Source organism: Felis catus, chromosome D1, assembly GCF_018350175.1.
Source record: "Felis catus isolate Fca126 chromosome D1, F.catus_Fca126_mat1.0, whole genome shotgun sequence".
Taxonomy (NCBI): Eukaryota; Metazoa; Chordata; class Mammalia; order Carnivora; family Felidae; genus Felis; species Felis catus.
The window spans coordinates 81,340,802-81,365,714 of record NC_058377.1 but is presented as its reverse complement, the minus strand read 5'-3'; the positions used below and the strand labels follow the sequence as shown (position 1 = coordinate 81,365,714).

At 36.9% G+C, this 24,913-nt stretch overlaps 2 protein-coding genes across 5 annotated transcripts in view; one reads left to right on the top strand and one right to left on the bottom strand.

Moving 5' to 3' along the window:
• Positions 1-24,913, bottom strand: part of ANO3 (anoctamin 3) — a 426,276-nt gene that overhangs the window by 61,550 nt on the left and 339,813 nt on the right. For all 3 annotated transcript variants that reach the window (XM_023239658.2, XM_023239659.2, XM_019812199.3), the window contains 2 exons: positions 23,526-23,622; positions 16,661-16,721 (listed from right to left, as the gene is read on the bottom strand). In XM_023239658.2, coding sequence (XP_023095426.1) covers positions 16,661-16,721; positions 23,526-23,622 — 158 coding nt within the window. The remainder of the gene's footprint in view (positions 1-16,660; positions 16,722-23,525; positions 23,623-24,913) is intronic.
• On the top strand, positions 3,385-17,400 carry MUC15 (mucin 15, cell surface associated). 2 transcript variants are annotated; one of them, XM_006937159.5, is made up of 4 exons: positions 3,385-3,581; positions 10,316-11,046; positions 13,062-13,211; positions 15,293-17,400. In XM_006937159.5, exons 2-4 carry the CDS (start codon positions 10,353-10,355, stop codon positions 15,451-15,453), a joined length of 1,005 nt encoding a protein of 334 aa, XP_006937221.3. In that variant the 5' UTR covers positions 3,385-3,581; positions 10,316-10,352; the 3' UTR covers positions 15,454-17,400. The 2 variants fall into 2 exon arrangements, with proteins under 2 accessions (XP_006937221.3, XP_044895004.1); XM_045039069.1 differs by lacking the exon at positions 3,385-3,581 and adding an exon at positions 6,334-6,760.

Genomic DNA, 24,913 nt, shown 5'->3' with positions numbered 1-24,913 from the left:
AGTCCTACTAAGTGTCAGATAATGCAGAATTACTTTCCCTACCTTGTCTCATCGACTCCCCACAGGTGACTAGGAGGTAGGTGGCACTCTTTCTATTTTACAAATAAGAAAGCAGTCTTGGAGAAATATGATGGTGATCAGGCTAGCTCATGAAACCAGTAAGTAGCAAAACCAGGATTCGACAAGGAAATTATGACTTGGTATCTTGAGCCTTTCCTACCATGCATACTGCTCTCTTGGTGATTATGAGCCAGGAGTACCCAGCCAGAGGGACAGCCTCAGAATAATAAAGAATAAAGAATAAAGATTCAGTAGGGCTACCTTATGCTTATAAAGCCTAGTAATATAGGCAGACCATGCCGGCAGTGGTAATGCTCTAAGGAGGTAGTGTTTGTTTTTAAATTGTTTCTGTCATCTTTTAGCAATACTCCCCACTCTCTTTCTGGCTTTTTTTCCCTTTGATGGAACTGGCAGGGGAGAGGCGCCCCAATTTATTAGGGTTTTCTTAAATCGGGTGTTTACAACCTTCCCTAGCTCCCGGTTTATGTAAGTATGCATACAAGTATGTACACCTGCATATATGTATATGCTATGTCACAACTTCTACTTAACAAAGGACATTGTTGTAAAATGTCCTTAGCAACAAAATGGAGCACTTAATCTTTCCATAAAGATACAGTTAAATGAAGAAGATCATATTATAATGCCATATGACTTAAAATAGGCTTATATTAAACAATTGTTAGTGTTATCAACCATAAGGAATTTCCCAGTCATCAATTTCCATTGTATCTCTGAAGAATATCATTAAATTACCCTCAAATAATATAACCATGATGCTGCTTGTTTAATTATTATTCAAGTATTTCTTTTTCTTAAAGTGCCCATGCCCCTAGGGAGAGACAAAACATAAATTCAATTTATATCTTGTTTCAAACTCAGAACCTGCTATTAATGATCTATTGCAAAAAATTTCCTATGTGTGACATCAGCATCAGGCATGTGATGCTATAGGATTTGTATATATCTTTTTTATACAAATAAAATATCTTTTTTATATTTTGGATCCAGAGCAATCTTTTTTTTTTTTCAACGTTTTATTTTTATTTTTGGGACAGAGAAAGAGCATGAACGGGGGAGGGGCAGAGAGAGAGGGAGACACAGAATCGGAAACAGGCTCCAGGCTCTGAGCCATCAGCCCAGAGCCTGACGCGGGGCTCGAACTCACAGACCACGAGATTGTGACCTGGCTGAAGTCGGACGCTTAACCGACTGCGCCACCCAGGCGCCCCTAGAGCAATCTTTTAATTTTATTTGAGGCATGGTCCCAAGCTACATTCTGGTTCCATTTTCAGACCCATCGGTGACAATAATGTAACTTCGTGTTCTAGAAACTCCACTTGTTATCAGTTCTACCATTTCAGACAAACAAAGGTTTGCTTCTTCCAGTATATATTATGAGACTTAATGGGTGGGAAGCAATTGGAGAGTGCCAGATGAAAGGTACCATAGTAGGTTAGTACAAAAAAAAAATAGGTAGGGCATCACACAATGTGTCATCTCAGCTGGCTTGGCTAATAAAAGTGCCAGCTAATTGTCTCTTACGGCTGTTGAGTCCCTCTGGAGAAACGAGGGCCAAATGGGATTGGTCTTACCTAGAACATGGTGTATACCTGGAAATGTATCTCATGGAGACTTGTTTATTTGGCAAGAAATTACATTTTAACTACAACTCAGGTGATTTCAAAAAGATTTCTGATCACAACCAAGTGAGCTAAGTAACCACTGAGGTGTTAAATATATGCATTATTTTTATGTTATGACTTTACTTCCAGATGTGCTCATGACAGGAAGGGTAAATAGGGTTTACATCCAGGGTCATTTTAATCAATTGGTGATGGCTGTCAGGAGAGCAGTGATGAAGAGGATTCTGAGGCCATAGGTAGAGTCTCCAGAAAAGAGGGTCATGGGAGATGACTTTGACTCTTACACAGTGAAAGCAGACAGGTATAGCAGAAGTACCTTATAATTTCCATGCCTGGTATAGGCCATAATTACTATGGTCAAGTCAGAAAGTGGTAATGATATTCATACACATATCTAGGAAAATCCCTACGGGTATGGCACACCCAATCCTGCCAATTCATGTTCAGTTCTCTCAATAGACATAAAATATTTTTTCAGTTGGATTTTTTCCTAGTAACTGACTAATCTGAAAATAACCAAATGAATTCTATTAAGCTATTGCTCAGTAACCAGTTGCTTGATTTAATTTAACTTGCTTTTCTTCATACCAGTGCAGATACAGCTTAAATATCTTTTGAGGGAATGTTTTTTAGGGGTTGGCTTAATTCCTAATGAAACTCTGAAGGGGCCTTTGGGCTTCAGAAAATTTAAAACTATAGCGTTACCTTGTTCTTTCCCGGGCCAATTAACTGGGTAGATTCTTTGCATTCAATTTGAAGCTCCTGTACTCCAGCTAAAGTTTCATTTTCTCTCTCAGCAGTTGAAAACCTATCTCCTTGAACAACAGAAACTAAGCATGAAACTTAGGCATACTGAGCTCAACGGGCCTTGGCGCTGGCCCCCAAATACTGGTGTGCAGAATATCCCAGAAACTACAGTTTCACTCGGCTCCCTTTCATAAGCCGTGGAAGGAAGTGAAGGAAGCATGCCAGGTTGTTATTCAACTCCCGTATTTAATCAAGCATTGCCCGGGCACTTCTGAAACTCTTCAGCTTCTAAATTGAGAGTAAAAGCAAAGAGAACACAGGATGGAAACTACTTAAACGTGAAGGCTCTCAGGATTACTCAGGATTGTGTGGCCATTCTCCCCAAACTCCTAAAGTCAGCAAGAAAGCCCATTTCAGTCCCGGTGGTTATTTCTAACCGAATGCTTCACAGCTTTCTCAAGGATGTCAATACACATTCTTTCACTTTGTGTTAAGTGACCGACTGGTGCCCTGCACATGAGGCCCCTCACTACTGCTCGCACCACGTTTTCTCCATTCAGGTGTTTGGTACCCTACTATGAGAAAGACAGGTTTGTTTATGATCTAAGAAAACATCATAGGACTTGCACAAAGCAACAGGTGCGGGCCATGAGTCATTTTGGTGTCCTCACCTGCAAAGGGGGAAGCCAGCATGTGCCAGAAATTCCTGATACACCAAGGGACATTACCAAAGTCTTTCTCCCTTTTTTTTTTTTCATTTGGGGCAGGAAACAGATGACCCCTGGTTTGCCACCGCTCAAGAGACTCAGCCTGCCTCAAAGTCAAAATGGACCAACCTATGAAAGCTGGAGGGTTGGGCTTTTTTTTTTTTTTTTTTTTAAGGCCTGAATGAGGTGATATCTTCATGCTGACAGCTGAGAAGCAGGTCAGTCAGGTTCTTGGGTGCTCTATTACACAAGCAAGATTGGGCCAGCTCCACCAAATTTTGTTTCTGACACCCTCCTGCCCAGTGGGACATTGTCATACTTCACCCCTCTGCTTTCTCTAATCCTCGGCAGACGCGTTGCAGCCAGGACAGCTGTCTGTGATATTTTAGTTCCTGTTTGTAAATACCTCCAAAACCTGAAGGTAAGGGTGTGCTGGGTTGCCTGGGATTCCGTCTCTCTTCCTTTCTCTCTCTCTCCCTTACTTTTTCCCTTTTGCTTCCCCGCCCCCCCCTCATTTATTTACCAAAGAGAATCAAAGCAGGCTCAACTTTTGCCACTCTGGCAAGTAGTTACGGAGATCCTTGTAAAAACAGGTAGTTGTTTTGTTAAGTAATCACCTTCCAAATGAGCATTTGCACCAAGTGACTTACTTTTTCCAATTACTGCCAAATTTGCTACATGATGAACCAGCTGGAGAGTTAAATAAAAACCTCACTTAAAATGTACATGACTACAAGGGAGAGTTTCCTTAAATCAGATCTTAGTAAAAGTTTCAACATGTCTAAAGTGGAAATGGCAAGAATGTAAACTGATTACTTAGATTTTAATTATGCATTTTGGCTTTAAGGTTCTTGCTAAAGTACTAGAATAAGACAGGTTTTGAAGAACAATCTTTGAATTACAGGCTTCTGTATATTTTTCCAAGGATTTTATTAATCAAAAAAACTGGCAAAACGTTGTGTATGTAAACTATTTCACTTAACATGCTATGTGCTTGCGGCCGGCAGTCACTGGATACCTAAAACGTTGTTAAGTCAGTTGCTTCGGAACACATCTTATGGAATGAAGGTGTGGATAAAGTTCCTTAAAATTATTTTCAGTTTGTGGTTGTGTGAAAGGCTCCTTTAATTAAAGGGATGCTTATTTACTGCTTAGCCCTTTCTATTTGATCTGCTGAGGCATTTTCTACAGACAGTGAAATGTAACAGAAGGCTGAAAACCCCAAGCTTGGGAATTGGGGTCCAGAATATTTCTTTTGGAGACAGTCTTTCTTTCTAAGCTTGATACTCTTCCACCTAATTATTTATTTCAGCACTGAAGTTTATGACTAAGAATGCTCACGTGAGCTGGGATCGTGACCTAAATATTTTTCCTGGATTTACGCATACCCCAGTCTTTTAATTAGAATTATGTTCACAAACTTGAATTTTTTTTTTCCTAAAGGAAAAGTCATGTTTTTCTTTTCTTTTTAAATCAAATAAAAGTAAATGATACGCCCTAAGGTCCTCAGGTACAATCCTCTGTTCTGGCTACTAAGACTTCTCATCCTTTCAAAACCCTTTTATAAAAGAGGCATTTCTAGCAGCATAGTTCATTAGGTCCTCATTTATTGTGGCTTTCATTTAGGAACGGCAAATACTGTTGAAGATTGTAAAGGCCACTCAAGAGTAACACTCAGGGTCTGCCTGGGTTATTGGCTGCATGTCAGACTGAATTTCCTAGGACAAAGACAAACAAAACCCATCTGTCTTAATCTGTAGCCTGAGATCTATAATAAGAAACAAGCAAAAGCCACCGAGAGAGAAGAAGCACAGTCCAAGTATTGTTTAGTTATTTCACAGCAGAATCCAGGTTTTCTATTATCCCCTTCGTGTACCTGAACTAACGCTGTCCTTTAACAGCTGGATTTTGACTGAGTTTAGAGTAACAAGCATTTCTCTTCCCTTGCATAGGTGGACCTCACAGGGTACCTCCTTATTTTTAAAGCTTGGTATAAAATGGGTATGACTCAGTTACAACAGGAAGACTGGGCAGAATAATGACTTTATGCATTTAAGGGGAAGCAAAATTATGCACAGACAGTGTGAACTTGTTTCCTTCAATGGACACGGTTGCCATTTTCTCCCACCACCTCTGCAGCCCTCCATACAAAATTCAAATGTGAAACCACTTTCTAGTGCCAACACCAAAAAACAGGGGAGAAAACTGTGTTCATTTTCTCTGCGTTCCATAATTATTTTTGAAAAAGTGAAACTCATACTCTCTGAAAGCATATTTTAAAATTTGTTAACTACCAGAAACGATAAAAATAGTTCAATATATACAGACAGGTTTAGAATCTGTTTCAAGTATCACAAAGTGGAAGGAAATCCTCCTCTCTTTTTCTCTTCCCTTTCTAATAATTCTAGTCTTAGAGGTTTTTTAAGTTTGTATTGGTCTTAGCTCGGTTCCTGTGTTATACAGTCTCCAAATTCCTCTCCTGAGTTCCCAGCTAGGGGCAAGAAGGGACAAAGACTGGGAGGGGGAATGATGCTACCTGGTTCTCCCGATTTGCTTTTGCTCTACGATTGTATTTTCTGTCGTCCCATCTCTGTCTGCCTCCACAGGGCACCTGGTTGACAGATGAACTTGGGCACACATGAGCACACCAACCATCATCCAGCATAACTTCACATAACAAGGACACAGCACAGTTTTAAATATTTAAACTCTACAGATGGAGAGAGGCTGAGAGAAAAGTGCAAAGAAAAAGAGCACAGATTTCTTTTACTGCCCTTCAGAGCGTCTGTATCACCTCCTTTAGACTTTGCTGCTTACAGTGTGTCTGGTTTAAGTCAGAATGGGGTCGAACTTAATAGACATTTCCTAGTCTTTTCTCCAGCAAAAACCCAGGCCTGAGATTCTGAAGAGCTGATGGTTTCTATTCCTGCCTACTTCTATCCCTTTAAGATGAAGGGACCTGAGTGAGAGATGTAAACTGTTTCTCTTGGAAACTAAGGAGCAGAAGTGAAGTGTCCTCTGCTTCAGGCTGGGACAACAGGAATAAACTGATTCTGGCGAAAGCCTTACCCATAACTGGAATAAACTGTAAATAGTATTCACGACATACATCATCTCTCTCTTCTCTTTCTTTTCCCTCGAGATAAATTATAGGTAGAAACAGAAGCCTTGGCTCATTTGGGGTATTGATACCTTAGGTTTTCAAGTTACAGTCAAAAGCTGGGTAAAGGGTAGAGAGATCCCCTTGGTGGTTCAATGTTACAAAGTGAGTCAGGAACAACAAAACTCACTTTGCTGACTCTTGATACGTGGATTCTCATTACGGGAAGGGAGTGAAAGCTCATTCCTCATGTAACATGAGAAAATTAGAACAGCTAAGGGCTGTTTTTTCCCCTCTGACCACCACTTCATTAGGACGAAAAAATAACCAGAAAGCCTAGGTGTAGGGAAAGCAAGTCAAAATGTATAGTAATGACACAATGGGTGGCTAAGTATAATTCGTAAAGAAACCAGACCACTGGAATTAGATAATGAGAAAGGTTATAATGTTTGCTATGAACCTGGCAGAGTTCACAGAAGGATGTTTCTGAAAAGATACATGTAAGTATTTCTAAAACTAAACTGAATTGTATTTTAAATGTGCCAGGTGGAGCATCCATTTAATAATGTGTTGGTGAAAACTAAAGGTCCTGGGGATAAGAACTTGTGTTTTGTTAATTTGTAAACTATATGCTAAAGGTGTTCACCCAGAACCATAGAGACGATTGCTGGCATTTTCTTAAATTGGGATAAAAGTGTATTTAGTGTGTTTGAGAGGTACTTAAGGTAGAAGGCCCTCGTTTTCTAGTGTTTACAGTCATGGTATTATAAACTACTTTGGGTAAAATAATACAATTTGGAGAAGCGGTGCTAAAAATACATTGGTGGTAAAAACTTTCTAAAAAGCAGCTGAATTCTAGATCCTTTTGTAACCAGTTTCTATATTCCTTTGTAACTTCTTTTACGCAGTTGAGTGATTACTAGCTTTAATAGTGAGGTTTGAGTCCTAACCCTATCTCTCAGTCATTAGCTCTGTGGTCTTGGTCACAATTACTTACATTTTTAATGCCCCATTTAATTATGTGTAAAACAGGATTGACAATCCTTTCCTCATTGTATGTTTGATTGGTTTGGGTAAGAATTAAATGAGAAAACATGTGAAGCATCTGACTTAATAAATGCATAATAGTAATATGTTTTCCAATTATGTTAACATTTTTAGGAACTATACCCATTTTCTTGGCTATCACAGAAATGTGAAAAATATAAACAAACAGTATCACAAATATAAACACCTAGGTAATCCCTACCAGGTTAAGAGACAGTATCACAAGCATACAGAAGTCCCTTCCATGGCTACCTAATCAGTACTGTCTCTTTCCTTCCCACAAGTAACCACATTCCTGACTTTTAACATTCTTTTAAAAACTTTTGACAGTTTTCACTTGTTTTTGAATTTTACATACACGAAATTACACACTACAACTGGCATTGTGAGCTCTGCATTACATTTGTCATAATCACCTCTGTTGTACATGGCTCTAGTTTGTTAATTTTCATGTATGAATATTTCACAATTTACTATCTGATCTGTTACTGATGGATGTTTAGGCTGGAGACATTTATAAATAATGCTCCTATGAATATTCTTGTCTGCCTGTCTGCCTAGGTTTTTAAGTAGATTTTTTTTAAGTGATAAGCATAAGGTATGGCATATATTTGTAAAGCCTTAGAAATCCACAGGTATGGACTAATTACTAAAAGCTTTTGAAAATATATATATATCAGGATGTAGTATAAATATACTTAAATTGTACCACTATGTAAGGTACTATTAATCAGGGAGAGGGCACTTAAAAGAAAATCAGAGGGAGTACATTGAGGCTCCTCAAACCCTAATAAAAAATTATTAAGGTTGAAAATACTTACAAAAATTTCTGGAAGCGCTCTTAAGAAATGGCAGGTGGGGAGCCTGGGTGGCTCAGTTGGTTAAGCATCTGACTCTTGATTTCGGCTAAGGTTATGATCTCATGGTTCATGGGATCAAGCCCCGTGTCCAGCTAGGTGCTGACAATGTGGAGCCTTTTTGGGATTCTCTCTCTTCCTTTCTCTCTGCCCCTCTCTGCCCCTCCCCCATCGCGCACACACACACACACACACACACACACACACACACACTCTTTCTCAAATAAATAAGCCTTAAAAAAACAAAAAAAGGCAGGTAGGTAATACTGGACCTTAAAGATAGCAGTTGCACCTCCCTACCCTGGATGCTATTAGTGAAAAATAAGCTCTAAGATACAATTCAAAGAGCAGGATATCAGTTTTCAGACTCTATCGTTTGAGGAGGAATAGCCTAATGTTTTTAAAAGAATATTTTAATATTAACGATCTTTCAAATTTTAGCATCTAATTAGGTTGGAGTCAGTGCTACTCTTCCATTCACTAGTTTTCATTACTAGCCACTCTGGACCTCAGTTTCTTCCTGTGCAAAATGAAGATATTACAAGCATAATTTTTTTGGTCTCCAGGGATCATTGTGAGGATCAAGTAAGATGAAATTGTAAACCCTTTGAAATGTAAGACACAGAAATTATATTCTAATAATAAAAAAACAGAAGTTAATGTCTATTAGCTACTTACTTTAGGTCAGGTATTGTTTAAGGTACTTGTACTTAAATCTTCACTCTTCAGAACAGCATTGCGAGGTCAATATGATTATGATGATGATGCTTATTATGATGATTATTTTTCACAGGTTATCCATAATGCAAGTCAGAATTTTAATATAAATCTAATTTTAAAAACTTGTCCCTATATCCTGCTATCTGTGAACTGTGGCATTTCCACACTTCAGAGGCAGAAGGGTATGCCTGGATAAGAGAACTGTGCAAGGGTTTCAACCCCCCAACTCTGCTACTCTCTGGCACCATCATTTTTCCACACATGCTCCCAGCCAGATTCTTCATTTACACAGTAAGGGGATACAAGGAAAAAATATCCTAAAATCTAAAAGTCTTTCTGAATTTCCCTAATTTGGGATTCATAGGAAGAAGGGCATCATGAAGTGAAAAGTATTGTCAAAAAAGGGATGTTAATTTCAAATTCAAATAATTCAGATTAGGTGCTAGTGAAATATTTTCAAGTGGATTTCCTGACTGATTCACTTGAAAGTGGTATGTATACAGTACAATCAGCAACATCATTTTCATCATAAATATTCCAAGTTACATCTTTATAAAGAACATATTTTCTTAAATAGGTTAAACAAATCAGCCAGCTTTACATGTCCCATATTTACAATGCTTTACTTAGCAATCTATATATAATATTCCATATACATATGAACTCTATGTATATGTTCATAGTTCATACATATATTTCAACTTGTCTCAAGCTAAATGATCTTTCAAATAGTGGAATAGTGGTGTATGGCTTGACAAAGTTTTGGCATGACACTTCCTTAGAAGAAAGAAGAAAGAAATATTATACAGAATATAGAACTCACTCTACTTTTAGTACATAATCCAAACAAAATAAACTTTAAGAACAAAGAGTATGGTATTATCAATTTAGTGTTATGTATCTAGATCCTTACCACTTAAAAAGATCTTTGGGGGGCACCTGGGTGGTTCAGCTGGAGAAGCATCTGACTTTGGCTCGGGTCACCATCTCACCATTCTTGAGTTCAAGGCCCTTCGACAGGCTCTGTTCTGACAGCTGGGGCGGAGCCTGGAGCCTGCTTTGTATTCTGTGTCTGGCTCTTTCTCTGCCCCTCCCCCACTCGCACTCTGTATCTCTCAAAAATAAATAAAAACATCTTAAAAAATTTAAAAAAGTTTATTTATTTTTGAGACAGAGAGAGAGAGAGAGAGAGAGAGAGAGAGAGAGAGAGAGAGAGAATGAATCTGATGCAGGCTCCGTATCAGCACAGAACCCCAGGGCTCGAATTCACAAACTGTGAGGTCATGATCTCAGCGGAAATCCAGAGTATGATGCTTAACCTACTGAGCCACCCAGGTGTCTCAATCCTCATCACTTTAAAAATGTAGATCCATTTTTAAAAATTTGCTATTTTGTTGAATAATTCAGATGCTTGTTATTTTTTTCTTTCAGATTTCCCTTAATTACACCAGTACCAATAAAGGCTACAATGTTGACCTCAGCCAAAATTCTGTTGATTTCAAAAATGTTTAGTTTACTACTAATTGGAAGCCTTGGGGAAGAAGGTCTAGAAATAAACACAACACAAAGCATTGTAGCAGGCTTAAAAGCGATGCAAAATGCATCTGTTCCTTTGGAAAGTGATGCAAATTTAAGCTCAGATAAAGAAAATAGAGAAACCTCCAATCCCAAGACAAGTAATTCCTCTCTTTGGGATCCATCAAATAAAAACCATGGAACAACAGAGGTCTTTGGCAATTCATCGACAAACAACTTTTCTGGGAATCCAAGATCCACGCCTACGCTTCCCACAAATCCTCCCTTGATCCAAGGCTTTGTTTCTAAATTGCCTCAGAACTCATCTATAGCAGACGAAAATCCTCAGCCTGTCTCAGCACCTCCCGATGCTACATCTGCTCTATCTTCAGAAAAGTTCACTTGGTCTTCAGCCAGTGATACCATGAAAACTCCTGACAATAGTTCCATTTCAATTAGCATCCTTCCTGCAGCACCAAACACCACGTCTGCGTCCCCCATGATAACGGAACCAGATGAATGGCTCACCACAACCAGTGATAGCTTCGTAGGGTTTACTCCTTATCGAGAAACGACCACTCTACAACCCACCTTAAAGTTTACCAATAATTCAAAACTCTTCTCAAACACATCAGACCCCCAAGAAGGTAAATATAAATGGATTTAACTTTCTTTTTGTGTGAAATTGAATCTCGAACTAAGTCATATAGATTATATCTCAGGAATGTGCCATATTAAAAAAACAAACAAACAAAAAAACCCAGGAAGTCAGCAATAGCACACATGGTTCTCACTTTGAGGGGGTGACCATGATATTCGTTGGAAATAGTGAAGGGATTTTAGGGCTTAAGTCAGCATGCACTAGTCACTGTTGTATGGAAATGTAAGGAGACAGTGGGACAAATTTAAAAGGAGGTTAGGCTGAAAAGAAATAGAGACTGAGGTAGTGGTACAGTTTTGAGATGCTAGGTAACAGTTTTCACTGTATCTTAGAAAGCTACCTGAAATTTCCCATGCTTTCAGGAATAACATACAACTGAACTTTAAAAACATACGTATGTGAAAATTGAAATAAATGAATTTATAAATTATCTGATACCACAGAATAATCACAGGAAAAAAGAACACTGATATATATTTTACATGTAAATAAACTCAACCAAAGAAGATCCTCCTGAATTTTTAAGTTGGTACCTAATGAACACCATCAAAATTGAATACAGCTGTGAGTGTCACAAGAAAATTGCTTCATGGGAACATTTTAATAATTCATTTAGGGATTATGCCAAGCTTTAAAATGTAAAGCTTTAAAACGTTATCTAATATTTAATAAAAGTACATAATCTTTTATTTTTTCAGGTCTAACCAAGTGTTTATTTTCCTGAAATTTTTAAATAATACTTTTTCCCCCATGAATTCAATGATTTCCAATACAACTTGTTTCCAGACTATATTAATGATGTAAACACAAAATCACATATACACATTCCTACTTGAAAGTTGTTAGCTTACAGAAAAAGTTTTAAATTCTGAAATCTAGGCTTTAAAATAGCACTGCAACTAATACATTGTGTACATATATATTCATTTTAGCTATAATTTTAACACATACTCTTATTCATATCCCCTCTGATATTACATCAGAAAGATTTTTAATAAATATTCTCTCTCTTTTGTCTGTCTATACTCAATATATATACGGAGAATACTGAGTATTTATGCCTACCTTTACTCTTTAATCAGAAGAAAATTACTTAACTTTGCTTTATTTTATTTTATTAATAATTTTGCTCTAACGCTTCCAATGTATAGGTAATTTTTTTATAAGTGGGCTTTAATACAGAATTACAGACTTTATAAGACCCCTTAATTAATAAAACTAATTAATTTTAACCACTTAATTGATTTTTTTTTTAAACTGAAAATACAATATACTAAATATGAGTTCAGGGAGCATTACATAGTTTATTGATAACTTAGTTTAAGATAGGGTACTTGGTGAAAGGGATGACTGAGTAAAATTTTGAACTCCCAGACCTACACATCCGTTCTCAATATGCAAGACATTGAAAACATCTTGCTTATGATCTGTTTGTTGCATCTTGAAATATCCTGTATCAGGATACACTGCTTTTTTCCTTATAATGCCTTTTCTGTTAGGGTTTTGTGGATTCATTTTCTATTACCCACTTATTCCCATTAACTTTTTATTTTTCAATTATTATAGAAACAAGCTCAAAGTTCATTTCATCATTAAAGTTCATTAAAGATTCAGAATTGATTAAAAACTCAATATGGCAGTCCATAGAGAAATCAGATCTTAATGGAGCATACACATGGCATTTCAGTAATATTGTTGTTTATAAAGGAAAGAAAGACAGTTATAAAACTAAGAAGTATTTCAAGGTAATTCAAAATTTGAAGTGTGGTTTTATTGGGAGGTATATTTGCCAATATATCCCAAATACTCAGTACTCCATAAAATATATACACACACACATCACCATTATCTAATTAAATATATATATATATATATATATATATATATATATATATATAGTTTAAAAGTCTTTGTTATAAAGTCCACATGTATATATTTCTCTTCTTTGAAAATTTATTTTCTATTTCTTTACCTGTTAATTATTTTTTATTTGTTCTCTAGAGAATAAAAATACAGGAGTAGTATTTGGGGCCATTTTAGGTGCTATTCTGGGTGCTTCATTACTTACTCTTGTTGGCTACTTGCTGTGCGGAAAAAGGAAAACAGATTCATTTTCCCATCGGCGACTTTATGATGACAGAAACGAACCAGGTAAAACAACTTTTAGAACTTCACTACATACAGTGGTTTTAATTAAAAGGGGATGCTAATGTTCACTACCTTACCTAGAAGGGATTCAGAGATTCATATGACAAAAACAGACCAAAGATTTATTATGATCTCTCTCTGTTTCTCAAAGACCATAACCAAAATAATTATGGACCTGTGGGTGGAATTTGGAAACCATTTGGAACTGTGGTTCATTGCATCACAATTACTTTTAAATAAACCAAATCCCAGAACCTGAAACATGTCTATAAAATTGGAAGATAATGGCATGCTATTAAGGAAAAAATGGCCAGTGTTGTTAGCACTAACTGCAAAGCCATTCTTTGTCATGTTGGATCTCTTAGCAGCAGGAATTTGAACAATGACTTATTGTTTTTATTTATTTTTTAGAGAGGTTGGTGGGCGGGGAGGACTGAGGAGGAGAGAGACAGAGAAAGAAAGAGAGAGAGAATCTCAAGCAGGCTCCACACTCAGCAAAGAGCCAGATACACGGCTTGATCCCATGACCTAAGTGGAAATCCAGGAGTCAGACACTCAATAGACTGAGCCACCCAGGTGCCCCTGAACAATGACTTATTCTAATTTGGAGTTCTTCTAAAGTTTACACAGATACAGTTGCCCTCAATCAATTATTTTAATAAGTCTCTAAAACAGAATCTATAAAGAGTTGTATATTTGGGTACATAAAGTCACAGTAATTCAGGAACTTTTCACTCATGTGATAGCAAAGACCAACCATAGCATCTATGAAAAAGAAATTTATCTGTTAAGAATAAAGCACTGAATTTGTTCTTAATGCAATAATACTAATTAGAATAGAAATGAAATAACTTCAAATGATTGATTCATTTTTTTAATACCACAGAAAAAATATGTTTTCTGGTTTACATAAGGGATGCTTGCTATGATAAAAACAAAAACAAAAACCAAAACAAAAAAACTAGTTAAAGCCCCTGGTACATCCTGTTGAGAAAGCCTTTTGATTTTAATAAGTTCAGATCATGACTGACATATTGTTCATCTTCAGAACCAAATCTGTTAATTGAAAATTTAACTTAATTCTATTTTGGGGGTTTCTAGCAATCCATATAAAATAAAAAGTGGCACTTTTCCAAATTAAAGGATAGGATTTCAAAAACAGGGGTATCCAACCTTTTTTTTTCCTTAACACCAGAATCTTTTCTTTATCTGTTATCAGAAGCAAAAGCTCAGTCTATCAAACTGATACAATTTAGGATGTGATTGAGGCAGAGGGGAATAACTCAATCATATCACCAGTTTTACTCTTTCAAGACAGCTCCCCCAGGTTACCAGGAACCCAGTTTGTAAACAGATGGCTTAAAGAATAGCTAGAATATGAGACTACCTAAATGAATAATTAGATCACTAATCTAATTAGAAATTAGTCACTGCTTTAATATTTAAAGGTACCTAGTACATGCCAAGTTCTCTTTGAAAATAAACTCAAGATCATTAAGATAGTAATAATTGGCTATTCGTTAAAAAAGTAAAAAATAATCTCTTATAACGTTAATCAGAAAACGTCAAGTGCATGATAACTAGGATCTATCATAAAGAAACATAAGCTTTTACAGATAGTTTTCTTCTATCTAATGTTGAGACACTTAGTAAAATCATGACTCTGATTTAAAATTAATGCTCTTCACTTTTTAAAAATTATTTTTTGCACCAGAAACAAAAATTCTGAACATGTTGACAATGCTTTAAATTCACAAGATTCAAAAATCAATGAGACATATGTCTATACTTCTTCAGGAAAAGTATTGCTCTCCTTTTGTTGTGATTTCTCCTTTATTTCCTTTATTTTTGGTCCTTTGGCAGCAAAATTATTTTACAAGTTAAACTGTTCTCTTAGTCTTGGAAAGAAATGTGTATTGAAAAATATGCACTCGTTTAAATTTCAAACCTAGTGTCTGAAAAGCCCATATAACAGATGTACTTAACCTACTCATCTAGAACAATTTCTATAGTCTGGCAGATGCCTCAGCATGCATCCTCCAGACTGTTACCATAAAATAATTATTTTTTGGTTACTTTTTTAGTTCTGCGATTAGACAATGCACCGGAACCTTATGATGCAAGTTTTGGGAACTCTAGTTATTATAACTCAGCTATGAATGATTCATCTATGCCAGCAGGCCGAGAAAATGTACGTGACGGCATTCCTATGGATGACATACCTCAACTTCGTACCTCGGTATAAAACCAAGAGGAAAGGCTTCTGACGGCAAATGATCGCCTACATCCTAGTCTTTTCACAAACCCATCCTCCAAAAGCTGAAGCAAGATCACTGTCATGTGGCCTGTGCCAAGGAGAACCATAAAAGCAAGAGACTAGTAGCAGAAACAGACGATAATCTGAAAGGTTTCCTTTCTTACCATTTTTGGCTGTGCTGAATCATCTACTGAGTAACCTTAATTTGTATTTTGGTCTATTTTATTGTTAGTAGGAAACGTTTGTGGGAATCAGGTGAAACTAAAGAGTTTCACCATGACTGCCCTGCCTGATAATTTAATTAACCCTATACTCCTAATGCCATACATCAAGATTGTCACTCTCTTCAAGGAACAATGGAAGAGTAATTTATTTTTAATTTTGACTTAAAACAAGAAAGAGAGTATACAGAGTTTCTGTGCCTGGGAAATTAAAGTAATAGGAGTGAGAGATTGTTCTCTAGTACATTTAGCTTTCCTATATCAGCACATCCATGGTAAGCCCCTTGAGTTGCCAAGTTGACAATGACATTGCCTTCAACAGGGCCATGGTTGGAAAACTGACCCTAACCAGGAAAAGAATCACTTCTCTTCAAAGAGTGGGAAATTCTAAACTGTTTTATTTTAGGCCTCAATTAATTGGGTGCTTTAAAGACTCAATGAGAATCATGGGGGGAAAAGTCAGCCAAAGCATATATTTGTACATAATTTTTACAGTTTTAAGATATTAAATAAGAGCAAGATTTATTATGTATTAGGTATCATTGCTTGACCATATATGGAATAGATTCTGTATCTCTAAGTGTATAAAGTATAAGGTTAAAAAATTGATGAATGGAAATATTACGCAAACAAAAATTTTTGAGCATCACTTTTACAAGCAGAAATACAATAAGTGTCATTTGGATTCATATGACATCTTTCAGTCATATGTTTCAGTTTGTTCTTAATTACCACCTGCTTTCGGCAGGAAAAATAGACTTCTTAGTATAGGAAGGTTGAGGTTTTAGGGACTAGAGGATTAGATCAATAGTTAAATTCCCAAAGAAGCACTGAATGTGTGAAGAGGGCAAACAAAGCAAGAGGTCTCACTGTTAAATGGACATGTGTGTGCCTGCACATGTGTGTGTGAAGAAACACAGCAGTAGCCTTAGAAAATGAGGACCAGGAATTAAGTAACAGAAGAACTTACTTACCCCATATTGCCATAAAAATAGCAAAGAAGACCGTTCCTCCATTATCAAACAAATATGTCACCTTAATGGAAAACAAAGCAAAATTATTAGTCACATATTGATTATAATAATCTAGTGATTGCCATCTACATTTAGATTCTATGATTTTTTTTCCAAAAGGAATCACATTATTTTATGATTTGTAAATATGAGATATGAGATCCTTTCATGGGTCCTGAAACTGTTTCATATGATTTTCTCTTTGGGGAGATGTAAGGGATCAGCATTCCCCTCCCCCCTTTTCTTCTTTCTTTCCTTTTCTTCCCTTTGGACTTCACCTTCAATTTCTGCTTAGAAGTGGCTCTAGTACCCTGAGGAAGTATTTGTGGGGCATAGATGGTCAAGGTAAAGTTAGCTTTTCAGTTGAGGCATACCTAGCTGCATTTCCTGTCAGCAAAACGTCCAGGACTAAGGAAGTTGCAAAATGAAGAATTCCACCTTTGAGCCAGAACTTTCAGTGGAAAGTATCACAGTGCTATCCCTACTTTCTGACATCTTTCAGAATGTGCCATGGGTCCAATAGTGGCTATGAGTTGTTTTTTTTTTAAGAAGTTTCATATATCACTTAAGATTTAGGATATAGTCCGAGTGTTTTTGAATCAGACATTATCTGAATTTTTATAAAGAACAAAAAATTGTATCACTGAATACAATATTCATGGTTGCAAAGAATGATTTTAATAAATTGTAAATTCAACTTACCTTTGCTTCTTTTCATTTGCATAATGCCCTCACTATACTTATAGCGAGGGATATTAAAACAGTATAGCCAAGGCAATATATATTTGACAGTCATATAAATACTATAGAAACTATAGGGAGAAGAGGGATACTATCCTCACAGGAGAGAAAGGCCAAATAAGGGCAAAAGAACATTATTATAAGGGAAGTGGGAATAGAATGGTGTTTGTTTTGCTCAGTCTACAGTCTAGAGACTGGTCAGTGGGAGCATTAAAACAATATTAATATGTATTTTAATTGTAACATCTGGAACACTCTGCAAAACAATATGTAAAACAGATAAAGGTAGGGTGTGTTTTCCTGTGATAGAACACTACTGAAAATATCATTATACAACACATGTGCTCCTTTCGAAGGTTTGTGGATAGGTGCAAGATATCCTGGATGGCCCTGAACTTCTATGATGAGGTTTGGGAGTTCTAAAAATGTTATGTGAGTTGGTTTTCACAAGAGTCATCACTATATATTATGTACAGGAGAGAAAGGGGCCATAAAGAAATTCTCCTACAGTGCTCATAAAATTACACCCAGTGGGGGAATCCAGCGTTTCTGTTTCCAAAGGCATCCCATGGAGACACCTGCTGTTGCCAAGCAGCTGAACAGCTGTCTGCTTTCCTTTATAACAGACTTAGTGCAGGAAACAGCCTCTTAGAGTGTTAGAACAGAGACTTTACACATGGGGACTTAAAGGTCACTAAGGAATAATGGCTCTCTCCTGCTCCAGAAAGAGCAGTCCTTTTAGAAAAGTGGCAAATGAAAAGCCATGCTTAATAATTGTGTGGTATGAATATGATTTGTTATAGTTTATGCAATGTTTTCCCTAAAAATGTTTTTCATTTTATTTCTTCTAAGTTTGTTTACAAATCTTTCAGGTACCTTTTTTTTTTACTCCATAAATTAAACATGAATGATTTAGAAATACATCCATTAGGCACAGCAAGGTATACATGTAATCCTCATGTAATGTCAGATTCCACGTATGTAATGGGAGATAAAGCTAAAATGGGAGTTAATGGAAAACTTGAGAACTTATCCTAAGGAGGAGTATAAAAGTATAAAATCCTTGTGTGAGAGCCACTAAGATATTACAGGTGGGATGCATTATGATGTGGGGGGCCACAGACACAGTAAGAGCAATTTGATGCCTATGGTTATAGCTTGAGGTGCTAAGGGTTGCATTGAGGGTGTTGATATAAGAGCTGTTGAATGAAAACAGGGAACAGGGAGAAGAAAGAGTCAAGCATAGCATGGATGGCTCAAGCTCAGCGGATGATTGGCAGGAGAATAAAGGGGGAAAGAGGCATTCTGCTCAATAGGAAAGGGTCGCTTGCCCTATAAAAGAAAGTTCCAGATGAAATCTCAAAAAAAATTCCCAAAACAGAATAGACTTTTCCAAAAGCAAAAGGAAGCTTGTCTTATCTACAAGTGTATGTTTGCAATGACTTATTTTATGAGAAAAAACAGCTCCTCTTTATGCACAGGGGGACCTATGGACAAGCATTTTATTCAACATCATTGATGTGAATAGGAATAATATATAAAGACAGAAGCAAACTGAACCTCAAACAAAACTGTGTTGAAGCACAAATTCTCCATTATCTTTGACATCTGATTTCTCTTGGAGAGTTGAGTGTGGCTAGAAACCAATAAATGTAGGTATTGTTCAAAGGTAAATTTCTTACTAGGTTGGAAGCTTACAGACTATTCCTCTTCTACTGTAGTTGCTGGGTCTGTCTCTAAAATTATTTGATGGGTTCAGAGGAGCATAAGCATGTGGAAACTGCCACTGATACTCCATTAAAGCCCCTGTGGGCCAAGGAGAACAGGCACTTCTTGGGCAGATTCAACCTTGCAGACCAGGCTATTATGTGCAAAGAGGAGAAAGCAGTTGGAATTTAGGCTGGAGTTCATGCCTCTCTCACTTCCTCAGTCCTTCATTCTCAGATAGGGCAAAATCTGTGTAACTGCCTATGTCCACTGCACCTGATTACAAGCTGCATCAAACATGGAAACATCAGTAGTCCACAGCCAACCTCCTCTCCATTCCTGATCCATTATTATTTAGGGCAATATCTTTGTTAAATGTGGTCCTAGAAATCAACTAAGGAGCTTGTTAACATGCAGAATTCTAAGCCTTATCTTGACCAATCGATTCTGAATTTTAGGACTTGGAGCCCAAGAATCTACTTTTTAACAAATGTCTTATGTGATCCCATACCCACTTTTCTATGAAGTTTCTTAAAGAAAAAATACTCTGTCCTCTTTCTATTGTAGCTTCAATATAAGTATATGGTCTGAGCTCATATTTGGTATTGAGTAAAAGTTTATTAAGTTAAAAAAAACCCAGAAACGAATAACTATTATGAACAAAGCTCACCTCGAGGGTTGAGGCACTTTTAAAATTATATGAGAAAACAATGCAGAACTCTTCTATCCAATGATAGCACCTTAAACGAAAAATCCTACCATAATGCGAATGACATTGTGGTGTTAGGTGCTTTTAAATAAATGTGCAAACATCACTGAATTACTTAATTGCAAAAATTTCTTCATTACCATATTTTTAAGGATTAAAATTGAAAATAATCATCAAAGAAAATGTTAATGTACTTAAATAAAATTTTTATCATATGATGGGACCATTTTTGTTCCATGAAATACGTCCTTTAAATTATTAAAATAATTACATGTACACATGCATACTTTTCAATAAAATATGACGGATTTAATTTTCTGTTACTTGTCACAAGTGGTGAATGACTCCACAAGAAATTAGCAAGTTTCCAAAAGACGTGGCCAGATGATCCTAGATTGTCTGTCCTGTTTTTTGGTAATCATCTGTTCCTTTATTTCTGACACTTCCCTTCAAATAACTTCTAGATGTGTAAGTTTATAAACCATTTTTAAAAAAGAACATTATTTCCATCAATGAAAGAATAGTATTTCTTATTTTTAATGTATAAAACAAGTACTTACATTTTATCTTAGCCAGAGAAACATATATAATACATATTAAATATTTCTTCCTGGTGGCGTTTATTTCTTGCATTGTTCCAGAACACAATATTCTCCTCTGCAAGGTAACTTTTCCACCTTCCTTAAAATAGTTATTAACTGAATTCTTTCTTAGTCATACCTGTCCCTATACATACTCTTTTCTACTAATATTGCATAATGACAAAAAGCCTCCTATATTTAGTGTTTCCTTTGACAGTTTCTTTGCTTTATCACTCTGCCATTAGGGGTGTTTCTTATTTTTAGTGTTCAGATACTGCTAGTGTGTTTTATTAACTCTGTACACGTAAAAGTAGAAGTAAAATATATATAGATTTGTTGGTGTCCCTAAGGCTGTCATATATCCTTGAAATGCATGGGTTAGGAGGACATGTATCTCTACATCTCATAACTTTAATATGTGGCTTTTGCAAAACGTATTGAGAAAATGCTTCCCAAAACAAGACATCTTTGTGGAACACTTAAACAAATTCAAAACTAAGTATAATTTTATAAACTAAACTATAAACAAAACAGATTTTCCTATGCCTTGTATTCACAATGAACTATCCAGAAGCTAATTTTACTAGGTTTGGGCTTGTAGTAGGGTATTGAGTGACTTCTGATTTTATACTCTGCCTCATCAAACTTCATTGTATAGAGACCTCTACTTTGAACAAGGTGGAGTAACTGAGATTGATTTTATCCCCATTCTGGAAACAACAAAAAATGCACAAAATACGTAAGCAACAGATTTCAAGACAGTGGATACTAGGCAGGAAGAGCCATCAATGATCCTTGGGAGGAAGGAAACACGTGAGGTGAGCATTACAACTGCCTCAGATTACTGCACGGAAAGAGTTCGTAGGACGTAAACATGGGCACCCCAGACAGTGCCCAGTGAGCGTGTCCGTGAGGAAACCTCTTGAGGAAAGAACCACCTGAAAGGATTATTAGTGAGCCCATTCCCACCAGCCAGACTGGAAACCCTCTATTTGCAGTGCAGTTGCTACAGTACACGGCCAGATCTTGCTTTCATTGCAAGGAAAAAATCATGCTAGTTACAGTACTGCTATGAACCTACCTTACAAATCTTAAAAGCAAGACCTGGGGCACCTGGGTGGCTCAGTTAGTTGAGCATCTGACTCTTGATTTTGGCTCAGCCCATGATTTCAGGGTTCATGGGATGGAGAACTGCATTGGGCTCTACACTGACAGCACAGAGCCTGTTTGGGATTCTGTGTCTCCCTCTCTCTCTGTCCCTCCCCTGCTCGGGCTCTCTCTCTCTCTCTCTCTCTCTCTCTCTCTCTCTCTCTCTCCTCTCTCTCTCTCAAAATAAATAAAACTTAAAAAAAAGCAAGGCCCAAAAGGACCAAATTATTTCCAAGTAACTAAATTATAATACCTCTACACATCTATTAGAATAGTTAGAATAAAAAAGACTAGCCATTCTGGGGATTAGTGACTGTATGGAAAACTGGAACCCTCATATACTGTGGATAGGAATGTAAAATGGTATAAATGCTTTGGAAAACATTTTGGCAGTTTCTTAGAAGGTTAAACACCCACCTATCATATAATCTAATCATTTTAGTCCTAGGTTTTTACCCAAGAGAAATAACAGTGCCTATATGGAGATTTGTAGATGAATGTTCAGAGCAGCTTTAGGTAAAATGGTAATTCAAAACAACCCACGGGTCCATTAATAGATAAACAGATAGACAAATTCTGGCATAGCTGGGTAATGCAATACTCCTCAGCAATAAAAAGAAAAGATCTACTGATAAATGTTACAACATGGTTGAATCTCAGAATAACTATGCTGTGTGAAAGAAGCCAGAAAAAACCCCACAAACTGTACGATTCCATTTACATAGAGTCTCTAGAAAATACAAACTTTTCTATAAAGACAGAAAGCAGTTGGTTGCCTGGACACAGGGGTGGAACTGGGGAGGAGAGGGAGGCAGGGATTACAAGAGGCCATGAGGAAAACTTTTGGAAGTGATTATATGTCCATTATCTTTCTTGGGGTGATGGTTTCACAGGTGTATATATAACATCAAAATGTGTCAATTTACACACTTTAGATGTGTACATATTATTATATGTTAATTATACTTCAATAAAACTTTTATTTATTTATTTATTTTTTTACATTTTTTTTTTCAACGTTTATTTATTTTTGGGACAGAGAGAGACAGAGCATGAACGGGGGAGGGGCAGAGAGAGAGGGAGACACAGAATCGGAAACAGGCTCCAGGCTCCGAGCCATCAGCCCAGAGCCCGACGCGGGGCTCGAACTCATGGACCGCGAGATTGTGACCTGGCTGAAGTCGGACGCTTAACCGCCTGGGTGGGGGCCACCCAGGCGCCCCAAAACTTTTAAATATAAACAATAATCATTGTAAAATTCAGTTTCTCAAACTTGTATGCACATGGGAATCATCTGGGAAGTTTTAAAATAGATGGATGTCTATGTTCCAAACCCAACGATACTGATTTAATTAATTACTCTGGGGTGTGGCTTGGGCTTCAGAAGTTTTAAGAGCCTTCAGGTTATCCTAATAGGCAGCGACTTGAGAATTTTTAGTATGTTGTTTCCTTTCTTTTGTAAAATTAAAGTATTGGGGTTTTTTGTTTGTTTTTATTTTTTATTTAGAGAAAGAGAGAGCATGAACTGGGGAGTGGGGCAGAGGGACAGAGAGAATCTTAAGTACAGGGCTCGATCCCATAACCCTGCGATCATGACCTGAGCTGAAATCAAGAGTTGGATATTCAGTCGACTGAGCCCCAGGTACCCCTAAAATTAAAAGTGTTGTAATGAGTATTCATGGATGATGGAAATTTAATCATTAGCAAGAGATATAATCATCTTCTCCTAAAAAGAATCTATATGTCATTCCAAGTGGAAGTTTATGTCCATATGACAATAATCGGTTATAAAAACAAAGGAAGACTAAAATATTCAAATAAAAATATACTCATTTTATAATTGCTGCCGAATGATGATCTATTCAAGTTTTCACTTTTTCCTACCTACTTCTGAGAAAAAGTAGAGCTCGGGAAGGAGAATGCAAGGGTCCACACTCACCTTGGCATAGATACAGCTTTCATTGAGTCTCTGCAGTGAGCAGTTCTTGTCACAGAGAGGGCACATGAAGACTTCAGTGGCCTTGCAAATTTCTTGGCTTGGGAAACCAAAGAAGAGAGAGAAAGCGTGAACCTCCACGTTTAAGAAGGTGCTTAGCTCCTCTGGCTAGTCCTGTGGGAAGCAGCAAGGCAGAGAGGAAAAGAAGACACGGATAGTGGGAGTGGTGGACAGGTAAGCAAGAACTTAGAGTGGTTCCAACTCAAATTTTTAGGATATTTGTGATACGGACATTTTTGTTGACTTCTTCAGTTTTAGAAGTCTCTGCCTGGATACGGTAATGATAGTAGGCCATATTTGACACTTGTGAGACACTTGTGGGCTTTGTTACAAAGATAGTTACACATGATTTCATGGCACTGAGGGTAATCTTGTAAGGAACACCCAAGGGAGTTTCAGCGAAGCTCACAGCTTGGAAGTGGCTGAGCTGAAATCAAATCTTTCTCCTGCATCTCACGCCTTAGAATCACCAAGATGAACAGCACCCATAATTCACACAAATCCACACAAATTCATAACTCGCCCTCCAGCCAACAGGGGCATCACATTCAGTAGAAATTTGAGGGAGTTGACTTTTTTTTTTTGTGGTGTCTTGACACACAGTCATGATGACATGACATAGTCTTTATTTACTGAAACCTATTATGTTTTCTATTAGAATACAACTTGATAATACTTGTCTCTTCAGTTTTATGCCCACTACCTTTTAAAGATCTCAGCATACATTTTAGATGACTTGTGATAGGAGTAGTGCACCAGTAACAATTTCTCAAAAGCCTCTCAGCCTGAGTTCACAGCAACCTATTTTTAAAATGTTTTGTGCGTTTATCTGTCAGAAGTGGCCCTTTCCCACTTAGTAGCCTCTAAATAAATTGTCTTTAATTAAATCTGCTCTGGAAATGTTGAAGGTAATTTAAAGGCTTTTGACAGTAAGTCTGGAAATGCAACTGTTAATAAAGGTTTAATTGGCAGTGTTTACAGCACAATTTACTGTTTTCAAAAATACACCCTCAAATGAAGCAAAAAAACAATGTATTTCAAATGCTGGATTTATAAAATCTCACTCTAAAGTGGGAATAAATAGTAAGTAATGATACTATATCTTAATACAATGCTTTAAAGTGGGCAAAAGTGGGTTCATGTCCATTAAGTCTGGTCCTCACTGCAATCTCCTGCCATGGTTAATTATCTCCACAACTGAGAGTAAACTGATGTTTAATTTAAGTAATTTGCTTGAGGTCATACAGCTAAAAAGAGGTACTTCAGGGAGCCTAATTTAGGTTTTTGTGATTCTAGGTCAAGTTCTCCATCAGCTACAACATATCTCAAAG